Source organism: Chenopodium album, chromosome 22, assembly GCF_948465745.1.
Source record: "Chenopodium album chromosome 22, dcCheAlbu1.1, whole genome shotgun sequence".
Taxonomy (NCBI): domain Eukaryota; kingdom Viridiplantae; phylum Streptophyta; class Magnoliopsida; order Caryophyllales; family Amaranthaceae; genus Chenopodium; species Chenopodium album.
This window is the reverse complement of record NC_137855.1, coordinates 2,746,532-2,759,618: the sequence shown is the minus strand read 5'-3', so window position 1 is coordinate 2,759,618 and position 13,087 is coordinate 2,746,532. Positions and strand designations below refer to the sequence as shown.

General features: G+C 34.1%; 2 protein-coding genes across 2 annotated transcripts; one reads left to right on the top strand and one right to left on the bottom strand.

Moving 5' to 3' along the window:
• Positions 1-4,855: 4,855 nt before the first annotated feature.
• Positions 4,856-9,102, top strand: LOC145606215 (acetolactate synthase small subunit 1, chloroplastic-like; the record flags this gene model as incomplete). The annotated part of the gene is made up of 5 exons (XM_081662258.1): positions 4,856-4,990; positions 5,085-5,207; positions 5,788-5,940; positions 6,286-6,351; positions 9,016-9,102. Coding segments are annotated over 5 exons (564 nt in total), but the record flags the coding sequence as incomplete, so codon positions are not given.
• A 546-nt stretch (positions 9,103-9,648) lies between these two features.
• LOC145605378 (probably inactive leucine-rich repeat receptor-like protein kinase At5g48380) lies at positions 9,649-12,348 on the bottom strand. The gene is made up of 2 exons (XM_081661423.1): positions 11,073-12,348; positions 9,649-10,849 (listed from the first exon to the last, which is right to left on the bottom strand). Exons 1-2 carry the CDS (start codon positions 11,910-11,912, stop codon positions 9,845-9,847), a joined length of 1,845 nt encoding a protein of 614 aa, XP_081517549.1. The 5' UTR covers positions 11,913-12,348; the 3' UTR covers positions 9,649-9,844.
• Between the last annotated feature and the right edge of the window lie 739 nt (positions 12,349-13,087).

The following is a 13,087-nucleotide window of genomic DNA, read 5'->3' as shown; positions in this document are numbered from 1 at the left end:
CAAATAATCATTCACAACTAATAGATAATATCTCAATAATGACACAAATTCCCAAATAACATAACAATTCGATTCATAAATATCTCAACTATTAGGGTAATAATACTAGCATCCAAAAATAATCAAATCTCAACCCAAAAATAATACTTTGCATTAATAATCCTAAAATCTCGATAAAACAATACTCCATATAGAAACAACATTAGAAACCCTAGAAATTATAACACAGTCAATTAATACGACAATTAAATCATATAATATAATACACACACAACTAATCACATATATATATATAAATCTACATGAACAAATCATGAAATTTATATACAATAATACGAAATACAATCAATATAAAATATAATCTATAATCAGATAACTCCAAGAAATCAATAGTGTGATTACCTTTAAACGAATCACAATATATAAAAGGGACGAAATAGCTCGGCAACAGCACTATTCAAGGCCGTCAATCAACATTTAGACCAATGTGATGTTGGAGATTATAGAATAAACCAACCAACATTATTAAAAAAAAAAAAAAATCAAATTTGGGTTTACTGGTTTATGAAACTAGCGCATAAACGAATAGGATATAAATACTCCGGGGTTAATAAAACTAGCGTCTGCCGTTTGTTTTAATAAAATAATAAAGTAGGGTTAAAGGATATAAATAGTTTATCATTAAAATATTCAAACCAACATAAGATATATATTTTAGAATTCATCAAATAAGATAAGAAAATTAAATTTTAAAGTATACAATTCTAATTTTATAATCTGTAAAACAATCTACCCTCCTTAAAACAAGTTTCGTCTCGAAACTTAAAATAGAAAAATTTGAGAGAAAGTAAAAACTAACAAACCAAACTTTTCTTAATAAAATATATAGATAGAGTACCGAAATATTAGGGTATTACATCAACCCTCATAAATTTTTTCGACATAACAAAAGTAATTAAACAAAAACAAATCTAGGCAACCCACTTAATTTCCTTCATTAGTAGTACTGCCGGGTCTCTAATTAGAATATAATTGTTCGTCCACCCCCGCATAACCACCGCATGACTCGACTCCTCCAAATCGGTTCTCTGGAACGGTGACATCTCATCATATCATTGCCATTTAGGATAATTGATGCGATCAAAGGCTATTCTCGCAGCTTTTCAAAAATTCCAACGGAACTCCACTCATTTTAATTACTAGGTTGGATTTTGGATATGGCCTCGATTTTATGACTTGGTAACATGCATAGCCCTATTCTTGTTTTGCTAATTTAATTCTTCTATCCCACTGTTTGAAAAATAGTGCCTTTAAGTAGTCGCAAATCGTATATAACCAACACAGGTCTAGTTCTTGCTCTATTAACTCTCCAAAAAGGTTGATTTTATAATTTGCAATTATTAAATAGTGATGTAATTTGTAATTATTAAATAGTTATGTAATTTGTTAATTCGTAAATAATTTTATAATTTGTTAAATACTTTATCTCTTTATTTAATTGCATTATTTGGACATTTTCACTATTAACACTTCTCTTTTGAGTTCCTTAGAAAAATTTATAATTAAATATTATATTTTTATAATTTACTTAAATAAATAAATAGTAATCATTAATGAATAATAACTAATCAATAATCCATAAGCATATAATTCAATAACTATATACTTAATGACACACTAAAAAAATTCGTTCTTGGTTTGATAAATTCTTTTTTTTTGTTTTTTTTTTGTTTTTGCCTTTTTTGTCATTTTCATATGGAAAATATTAGTGTAAAATATAAATGCATATACATATAATAAATAAAAGGAAATTCTAATATAATAAAATAAAATAATGAAAAAAATAACCACAATAAGTCGAACTTTATGTGGTCTTCCAATATTAATTCAACTTTAATAAATTAAAAAGTAAGTCTAACATTAATGTCTATATTCCATAAATAATTTAAGTACTAGATTTTACTTGTGATCGGTCAAATAAGTCATCATTTGACTTATACTATAATGAACTCTTATTTAAATAAGAATTGTCTTAATTATAAACAAAATATAGCTTAATATTAACTTATACCAAAAATTAATTATAATTTTAATTATAAAAAATATTTTTTTAATTATGACTAGGTGTCGGGTTTGGTGTGGAGGGCTGGGTGGTCATAATTCGTGCCGACTAGGATGGGTGAGAGTTGTGTGGATTCGATCGATCAGCTAGGTTGGGGCTAAGTGTGGTTTGAGAGTAAGGGTTGGGCTTTGGTTGGGAGTTCGCCACATAAGTGATAATGTGTGGTTGGTGCACCAGGTAGAACATTAGGTATATTTAAAAGAACATGGAAAAAAAAAGAACATTATAAATATTTATAAAGAACGCGAGCATAATATGTTCTTTAAGTTTGATTATTATGTTCTTTGAGTTGGAAATATATGCTCTTTACATTATATAATATGCTCTTTAATGTTAAAAAAAAAAAAAACCGAGTAACCAAGAAAAAGATTATGTTCTTTGATGTATTATCGTGTTCTTTTTGTAAAGATTTTATGTTCTTTGGCTAGAAGTAATCAAAGTTAGTCTCGTCAGGCCCGATTTTGGACGGGTTTGGGCAAAAAAATTTCGCCTCCAAATCGTGTCGGACCTGGCCTGCAAATTTAAATTTTTTGGCAGGTTTGGGAATGCGTTTTTATGCATTTTAGTTGAATTTTTTTGACTCAACTCAAAAAGCCCGCACGGCTAGACCATTTTGGGCGGGTTCGGGTACAAAAATTTCGGTCCAAACTTGTTCCAACCCGAGAAGTGAGCTGATTTTTTTAACCTTGCTCGGCCTGCCCAATGATCACCTCAATCTTTGTCAAATGCAAACATGTTCTTTTTCGTCAAATATTATGTTCTTTTTCAAATACATTCAACCACCCGAGTAACCATGAAAATTAACATGTTCTTTTTTGTCAAATTTATGTTTTTTTTCAAACACGTTCAACCACCAGAGTAACCATGAAAAAAAACATGTTCTTTTTGTAAAGATTTTATGTTCTTTGTAATGTCATGTTCTTGTTATACACAAAAATGTTCTTTTGTCAAACACAGGTATGTTTTTTTTCAAACACTAGCATGTTCTTTTTTTGCCCATGTTCTTTAAAATATGTCTAATGTTCTTTCCGGGTGCACCATGCGCATGATGCACCCGGATGCACTATACTATTTTCACATAAGTGAGGTTCGAGAGTTAGAGTTAAGGATTGGGTGGGTGTTCCCTGGTTGAGACACTAGGATGTAAAGTTAAAATGTATCCAATTAAAGGAATCGATGTAATATTAGAGCAACTCCAATAGTAAGCTAATTAGCAAATTAGCTTTTTTAGGCTACATAAGACTTTAAAGCTAATTTCTTTTGTAGCTAGTTTGTGCCCTGGCTACTAGCTTGTGGTGTTTGCTAGAGAGAAGAAGAATATGTCATGCATATGTCAAGATTGTAGTTTAGCCCAAGCAATTTAGAGTAAGTGCAATTATTCTATGGTTTTGTCTCACTCTCTCTGTAATATAGGTGACTGAGACGATTTTCATTTTTGTTCTTGTAATTGCCACACACATCAACAATGTCATAGCAAATATAGATACAATTTTGGGAACAGATAAAAAGTTGGAGGCTGAAACCATCCATGAAATTAAGAAGCTAGATAAATGCGCAAACAAATGCAAAACTAATGGAGATGACAATGCATGTCGTGTAGAATGTATCAAAAAATCATTAAATGGAGCTAGCAAATTCAAGAAGAATGAGACTAAATATGAAATGCTAGCAGCTTACAAAAGCTTATTTTGTATGTATGGTTGTCACCAAAGTTGTCTCTTTTATTTTGATTCTTCTCCTCTCTCAATCCAGGATTTGATGCACATCAACTGTTGTCAACCCTTTTGTGTATTCGTTGCATTGTCATGCCTACTGTCCTGAGAAATTTTAGCAAGTTTGGAATTAAAGAAATTGCAAGGACAGGAAAGGTTAGTCTTTTAGACACTTGTACTATCTTTAGTGGAAGATCAAGAAATTTGCAAAGAATAAATGTCCATAGTCATAAATTGGAGCGGAAAATTTGGAATAGCTAAACAAATGTTGACTTTTCTACTAATGTTTACAATCGAATTCCATCCGAACTTATGGAAAAAAAGTTTACTAGCTCCTTTTTGGAGATTCTCTGCTGCTTCTTATCCTGATCTTGAATAGAAAGCTGTTAATGCTCTTGTTGAGTCTACAAAAAGAAGTATCAATGGTGATCTGGGATCATCGTCCAGTGTAAGTGGATTTCTGTGCTAATCTCATTTCTCCTAATAAAGTAAAATTTTGTGGCTATAAACATATACTGATTGTCAAGCCATATGCTTACAATGTCCATCATTTCGCAAGCACAAATTGATTATATGAATAATTGCAGTATTAGTTGTAACTCATAAATTGAAAATTATAAATAGATACGTTGTGCTTAAAATTAGACCTTTGAACTTATATAATTTTTTCATTCTCTGAAGGGCGATGTTTATCCTGTGGAGCCTTATGATATCTCCATGGTTAATCAATTACTTGATGCTCACTGGGGTGTTCTTTATGACAGCGATGTAGACTTCATATCTATTATTATGTGATACTCAAAGTTTTTAGTTTGACATGACAAACTTGTCTCAGGGACAGCTCTTTAAAATAACTTAGCCTCATTTGAAGGGTTAAGGTTAATGCCTTTGGTTTTTCTGATGTTCATCTTTCTGAACTTTCGTGTTTGTTTGGTTTTAAGAATGAAAGCGTGATTTGAGTGTTCACATTCTATAGCTGCACAATTTTGCTGGTTGATTGTAGTACAACCTGCTCTGCTAATGCTCTGATGTGCTTCTTTCATCATGTCAGTCAAGTGGACTTCAGTCACATACTCTGTGCATGGTAGTAAATAATGCTCCTGGAGTTCTCAACACTGTTACAGGAGTAATTTCTCGTAGGGGTTATAACATTCAGGTTGGTATGGATTCTGACTACATTATGTATATATAATTTCTTTTGTGTTATGTTATTCATATGTCCCCTCCTTTTTTTTTCTAATTATCCTCAGAGTCTTGCTGTTGGCCCTGCTGAAAAGGAGGGTCTCTCTCGTATCACAACTGTTATTCCTGGAAATAAGGAGTCGATTGGAAAATTGGTTCAGCAACTTAGCAAGTTAGTAGACCTTCACGAGGTGAGTATCTGAATTCTGAATGTATATACTGTTGCCCAAATATGTTTAGTTTCAGGCAGACATATATGTGCCGTGAGAGTTTTAGTATTTTTTTTCTTGTTATTTATGTACCATTAATGCAATGCAGTAGTAAAACGTAATTTGAACTTTGCTTTTGTGCGGAGTATCAATTTGTGAGATCCTTGTTTTCCCGAAAGCCCTGCACAATGAATACAGTCAGAAGTTATGAATTTCTTCCTTATAGTGTCTTGATGCTCGATTTAATCACATATTTTTTTCGGTATCATTTTGGTAAAAATAATCTGGACATCTTGGATGATCTCCCATCTTTACTGTAGAGTAACTTTTTTTTTTTTTTTTTTTTTTTTTTTTTTTTTTTTTTTTGGAAACCAGTGGAGTTACTTTTTTGTTCAAGTAAAGGTTCCATTCTTAGTCAGTGGCTAGATTTCATTCACCTAGTGTCATGCATAAGGTTTAAGCTTTATCTCAGTACTAGATTTTCAGCAGCTTCTATACCAGTATCTTATTCATGAAGCATGAAAGATTTGTCAACCTGACTATGGAAAGTTTATTGCTACAGATTCAGGACCTTACTCACCAGCCATTTTCAGAGCGAGAGCTTATGTTGATCAAAGTAGCTGTAAATACTTCTGCCAGGAGAGATGTCCTTGATATTGCCAATATATTCCGTGCAAAAGCTGTAGATGTCTCTGATCATACCATCACCTTACAGGTACATGGTATGTGATTTTCCCTTTTCCCCCTCTTTCTTACTCTCAACAAAGCAGTGCTTCTTGATTTGAAGTTATACCCCCTCCTACTTAGAGTAGTTCCTTCCTATATTATTTTCCCACTTTGTGATTGGTGACTTGTAACATTTTGCGTTACAGATAATGAATTAGGGAAACACTATGGGCAGGCGAATTAGTATAGATTGTGTAAATGGCCTATTTTAAAGGGAACCTAAAGTCTTAAACTAAGCAATTTAGAATAGAATTACACTGATATCAACAATGGTAGGGATTTGGAACTTTAGGGTATTGAGGATCTTTCTAACATTTCTGACTTGTCTTTCCAGCTTACGGGTGATCAAGACAAAATGGTTGCGCTACAGAGATTATTGGAGCCTTATGGAATTTGCGAGGTCTGTATTTTTTTTCTTCCACTTTTGAATTATTAATTTTGTATCCCCCCCAACCTCCCCCTGGTTCAGTATATTGCCTTAGTTGGTTAAGTTGGTCTGAAGACGAGCTTGTAGTTTTCACTTTTCAGTGAGTTAGTGCATGACAGAATGCGGTTGGTATGCCTAAGCTGAAGACCTGTTGCTGAAATATGGTATAGTGTGGTTTTGGCTTGTAGGTGGTGTGTTAGTGTGTTACTAGCTTACATTTCATGTAATCTGGGAGAGGGAAACCAAAACCATTTAAAGAGCAAAGTTTGTTGCTGGTCAGATCACTATAAGTCTATAATAGTCCTCGAGAGAATGGAAATCAAAACCATTTAAAGAGCAAGGTCTCTATACTTTTGTATCTATACACCAAGTGCCTTTTGGGGATAGGGGTTTGACACTGTGTCAAAGGTATATAGCGATACAATTTCACTGCATGTACAATATACTAATCATGTTTAGCTGTGTAAATTTGTATGATTTAGCATGTTGAAGTCTTTGGGGTTAGTAACTTGGTATGTGAGACTTTAGTTTGAGATCCTTTCATGCCTTTAGTCCTTCCCTCTACCGCTACTTTGGGTTCTCCACTTTAGCCTCCTCCCTCCTCTGTTGGTTGTAGTCTAAAAGATGGGCATGCTCATAGGCAACACCTTAAATTATTTTTAATTAAGTCTATGGTTTTTGAATGTTGGCTTACATTACCATTTATGATGTTTCTTGTATGTGGCACGTACTGGAAGAGTGGCATTGGCCAGAGAATCTGGGGTGGATTCCACATATTTACGAGGATTCTCTCTTCCTTTGTACGAGTGAAAATCTCTCTGTTTATGTCTATGAGACTTTGACATTACCCTGTCCAATTATCTTTTGCTCTTTTTTATTACTTGGTAGATAAAATGCAAATAAATTGGTGTGGCAGCTAAGAAGCAATTCCGATCTTTACTTTGTATCATTAGAACTATAGAAGTAGTTTAATAACAACAAGTATTTGCCTACCATGTAATACCTTGAGGTTTTTGGTACATGTATTTTTGTGCAATGGAAATTTCAAATAGCTGGACGGTAAGCCATAATATCCCAGCAAAATAAGGTTCTTAAACCAATATTAGCAGAATAAGGTTCAACCTTGATAAATCTTTTCGACATACATAAAGTAATTAAACAAATCTAGGCAACCCCTCTTAATTTCCTTCATTAGTAGTTCCGGGTCTCTAACTAGAATAGAATTGCTCATCCACCCCCGCATAACCACCGCATGATTCGAATCCTCCAAATCGGAAGTGTATGGTTCTCCGGAACAACTCCACACACTTTAATTACTGCAGCTTGCTTGCGGGCTGGACCATATTCAATTGTATATTTCTACGTAATTTGTTAATACATATATATTTTAAATATAATTTGTTTCATGTTAATTGAAGTTTGAACTCCTAACCTAATGGAATGAACATCACTTACCTTAACTCAAAAATAAAGAGACACACAGTATTCTTTATATTCTCTTCAATATTAAACATTACATTCAAAATTAGTAATAATTCAAACACTTTATTAAAAAAAAATTACTCAAAGTAAAGACGACGTTCGGGTGACACATTAGTTTATTTAGAAATTTCTATATCCTAATCTTTAAAAGAGCTCATGTGTCATTAATTTCCTCGGAAACTCAAACTCTAATTTGGTACTTTTTCCCGAGTCCATGGAACATACGGGCACATTAATACTATTATTTAAAAAACATTTATTACATGATTGTCAAAACTTATGCTACCATTTATACAATTTAATTGAATCATGGATCATCCTGGAAAGGTTAATTTCCTCAAGTACTAACGCTAGATTTATTCAATTAGATTTAAATTGATACTAAACTATGGTGGTTATTGGGTAGGGTAGTCCAATGATAATATGGTCCGCGCCAAGTTTAAACGGCTTTAATGGACATGATCTTTAATGGACAAGGCCCTTATTGGATAGGGTCAATATAGAGCCAAAATGTTTTTCCAATTTAATTGATAAAGAAAATAGATAATGTAAAAATAATTACATAGATAAATTTATATTCATATATACTTAATAATGACTTTGTCCAATATTTTTTTTAATTGATATTTTGTAGGCCCGCCCATTATCGACTAGCTATTGACCCGTAACCCACATTGGCCTGACCCAATATTGACCCTATAAAATGTGATCTTCTTTGACCCGACTCGACCCGCACCGACCCTAACCCGCCTAATAACCAGGTCTACTAATAGTCCTCTAGGGAATGGAAATCAAAATCATCTAAAGAGCAAGGTCTCTATATTTTTGTATCTTTTGGGGATAGGGGTTTGACACTGTGTCAAAGGTATATAGCTCTACAATTTCACTGCATGTACAATATACAAATCATGTTTAGCCGTGTAAATTTGTATGATTTGGCATGTTGAAGTCTTTGGGGTTAGTAACTTGGTATGTAAGACTTTAATTAGTTTGAGATCCTTTCATGTCTTTAGTCCTTCCCTCTACCTCTACTTTGGGTCCTCCCCTCTGGCCTCCTCCCTCCTCTGTTGATTGAGTAATACTTCGTAGAAAACATCTATGGTTGTTGACTTGTTGTCTGTTGCCTTACATTACTATTTATGATGTTTCTTGCAGGTGGCACGTACTAGAAGAGTGACATTGGCTAGAGAATCTGGGGTGGATTCCACATATTTACGAGGATTCTCTCTTCCCTTGTACTAGTGAAAATCTCACTGGTTATGTGCCTGAGACTTTGACGTTTCCTTGTCCAATTATCTTTTGCTCTTTTTTATCACTTGGTAGATAAAATGCAAGTGACTTGGAGTGGCAACCTAAAAGCAATTCCAATCTTTGCTTTGATTATGCTTTGTATCATTAGAACTATAGAAGTAGGTTTTATATCAACAAGTATTTGCCTACCTTGTAATAACAAATTGAAATGGTACATGCGTTTCGTGCAATGAAAAATCCTAATAGCTGGACAGTTAAGTTATTCGAGGAGTTTGAGGGTTTGGGAATAAAGTTGTCTCTTTTATTTTGATTCTTCTCCTCTCTCAGTCCAGGATTTGATGCACAACAACTGTTGTCAACCCTTTTGTGAATTCGTTGCATTCTTATGCCTCAACTAGTTAAGGTCTGAATTTGGTGATGTCACTGATTAATACAAAGAGGGCAAGAAGGAAAGTGAAAACACATTACTTTTTCAATGATGAACTGCACAAACATCCTTGACTGCACACAATCAATAATGTTTGATGAGCTAACATATCAGCATAAGAAGGTAAACTTGAATTTGTACATATAAAATTTCAAAGGATAACAATTATGGGCATCGCATTAGCAATGCATAAATATCATATGCAATTAATCTACTATAAGGCAGCATGTTGATCTAATACATATCCGACCTACTATAAGGGATCCTATATATTTCACATAAACACTTAACCTCTTTACACATTTCTCATTCTTGAGCAACAATGAGCTCAGAAGGAAAACCAGCATCTGAGGTTTCTGTCGCAACCATAATTTCATCTTCAGCTGTGAAATGGTAATTTTCACCAATGGCTCTCAGTAGCTGGTACACTTCAAACATTGTAGGTCTTTCTTTTGGCGTAGGTGAAACACAATTGCAAGCGACCTTGAGAAACTGAGAAAGCTCGTTATCAACTCCCTTATCAATGAGAGACTTATCGATGGCAGAATGGAGATCATTATTCTCTGACAGTAGCGCAATCCACTCTACCAAGCTACCCTTGAAGGTTTCTGGGGCATTTGACACTTTAGTAGGCTTTTCACCAGTGATCAGCTCCAAAAGAACAGTCCCAAAACTAAAAACATCTCCCTTTGGAGTTGCAACTAGTGTTCTTGCATACTCAGGGGCAACGTACCCAAAATCACCAAATTCTCCGTTCACAAAAGTGCTCAAGTGAGTATCAATTGGGTTCATGAGTCTTGCAAGACCAAAGTCGGACAGCCTGGGATCAAATACCTCGTCCAACAAAATACATTTGGAGCTTATATTTCTGTGGAGGATTCTAGGGTTGCAATTGTGATGCATCCAAGCCAACCCCTTAGCGGCCCCAATTGCAATTTTAAGCCTCACGGGCCACTCTAAGCTCTTGGCCTCCTCAGGGTCTGAAGGATGAAGCCAATTAAAGAGGTTTCCATTAACCATGTATTTGTAGACCAGGAACTTCTCTTTCTTTGCCACACAGTAACCCAAGAGAGGGACCAAGTTTTGGTGCTTCACACTGCCCAAAGTATTCATCTCGGACATGAATTCTTTCTCTGTTCGCTGTGAATCTTGCAGTCTCTTGACTGTAAGGATTGTACCATCAGGCATCGTTGCCTTGTACATAGCTCCCATTCTTCCAGAACCAATCATGTTATAATTGCTGAAGCTGTTTGTGGCTTTCATAAGATCATCCAAACTCATTTTTGAAACTGTCTTCTCAAACATGGAAACCTGCATATGACGAAAATGTTCTATTTTAGCACAAGCAAAAAGAAAGAAAAACTTTGAACAAGATACAACTATGTTACCCCGACTCTTCATTTCACTTACTCCTGTTAGATCCTCGATACTTTAACACATACAAATTATAACAGTATCCAACATGAGTATTATAAGTCAGAGTAGCCTAGAATACATAAACCAATCAAAGTAGTAAAAAAGCTGTAGATGTTACCTTGACAGCTTTAGTTCCCTTCATACTCTTTGCCCATCTGTTACCTTCAGGATCTAGCACCTTCCTCCTGATAATTTTCATCTTCGAAATGTAGAAGAATGCAATACCCGTCAAGATAATAATGAGAGTTAGACCTCCAGCTGCTCCCCCAGCAATAACCCCAGGATGAATCTTGCTTTGAGAAGGGCAAGAATCCAAAACTTCCCCACAAAGTCCTGGATTGTTGGCATAGCTATCCTTACTAATATGAAACCGGAACTTAGGGACTGGGCCAGTCAGATTGTTGTTTGCAACAGAAAAGCTGTTAATCCGAGAAAGGGTGCCAAATTCCAGAGGAATTTGGCCTGAAAACTGGTTGTGATCAAGATGCAGACCATTCAAGTAAGAACAATTTGCAAGATTCTCCGGTATAGGACCGGAGAAATCATTGTTGGAGAGATCAAGCTCTGTCACAAACCCTATATACTTTGATATATTCGTAGGCAACGAGCCATTCAAATTGTTACCAGAAAGATCCAACCCAGTCAAGCTTGTACAATTCTCAATTCCAAGAGGAAATTGGCCCTCTAAACCCATATCTGCTAGCTTAATATTCAGCACCCTACTCTCATCAGGGTGCCAACATTCAATTCCATTGAATCTACAAATTGCACCCTCAGTTTTATTGTTGAAATTCCATGTTACATTTAAGTAACCATTAGGATCTTTGAATGAATTATAAATCCTTTTCAAACACATAATATCAGTTGCAGTCCCATAAATTCCATAACTACTCAACAATATCAGCAAACACCTTAATCCAAACACTACTGAAGCAGCATGCTTTCTAGTGTGGGCCATTATTTCACAAAAAATTGCAAATCCCAAATACTATAGTAATTTGAACTAAAATGTAATTTATGAACAAAAACTATGCTGCTCAAAAACAAAATAGCAGTGCTATATATTCATATATATCACTGAATTACAACCAATATTTTCCCATGATTGAGAGAAATTAAATAAAAACTCAAATGGGCACTGAAATTCTTGAAAAAAAAAGTTTCCTAATCATGGAAATATAATGATGACTTAAAATTTTGGGGAAAATAAAATAACCCAATTCAATTCAAGCTTAAATAATGGAAAAAAGCAAGGATTGAGACATACCCAGAACTCAAGATTGCAGCTTTGAAGCTCAAAGAAGAGGTGTAAAATTGAAGAAGCAAGTTTTGAAGGAAATTAATCAAAGAGTATTTCAATAAAACAACCACCAAATATGAAGTCAAGATAGAAGACTTGGAGGGTCACTTTCTAAAGACATCAAATAGGAGGAAAAATCATAGGAAATTTAAGTCTATCTTTGACAATTCAAAGTTTATACTAATAGTAGTCACACAGACTAGTAATTATTGGGTGACACTGTAATTTGTGAAACCAGTAAAGAGAAGGAAACAAAGAAGAAATAAGTTTGGTAATAAAATGGGTTTTTGGAGGGACAATTTACCACATAAAATAAACAATGACACTCCACAAATAGAAAAAGCACTTTAGTCAATAGGCTTTCGTGAACTACACGAGTTTGCTATACGTTGAGGTGTTAATTTAGATCATTGGTTGAGTTTGGATCGGGTCTAGTTGGTTAGATTATATTGAGTTGAAATATGCTACATTATTGTACTCATGCAAATTAAATTTTAGATTGGATTACTTTAGGTTAATTCAGATTGATTCAAATCGTGTCAATTTTTAACACTTATATATGTCCTAAAACCTATATGTGAATATTAATACATTTGCTGATATAACCACATGGTTTTTTTTTTGTTTTTTTTTATTTTTTATTTTTTGTAAAAAAATCATTATTATAATTGTTCTTAATTATTATCTTATTTAATTTTAATTTTTTTAATCAAGTTCCACTTTGGGCTATATTGCCTAAATGGAACGGGTCCTATACGGTATAGCATATGAGCAAATATTTTCAAGTTAAGTGGACCCACAATAACGTGTTTAGTTGACTGCGTTTACTTGGG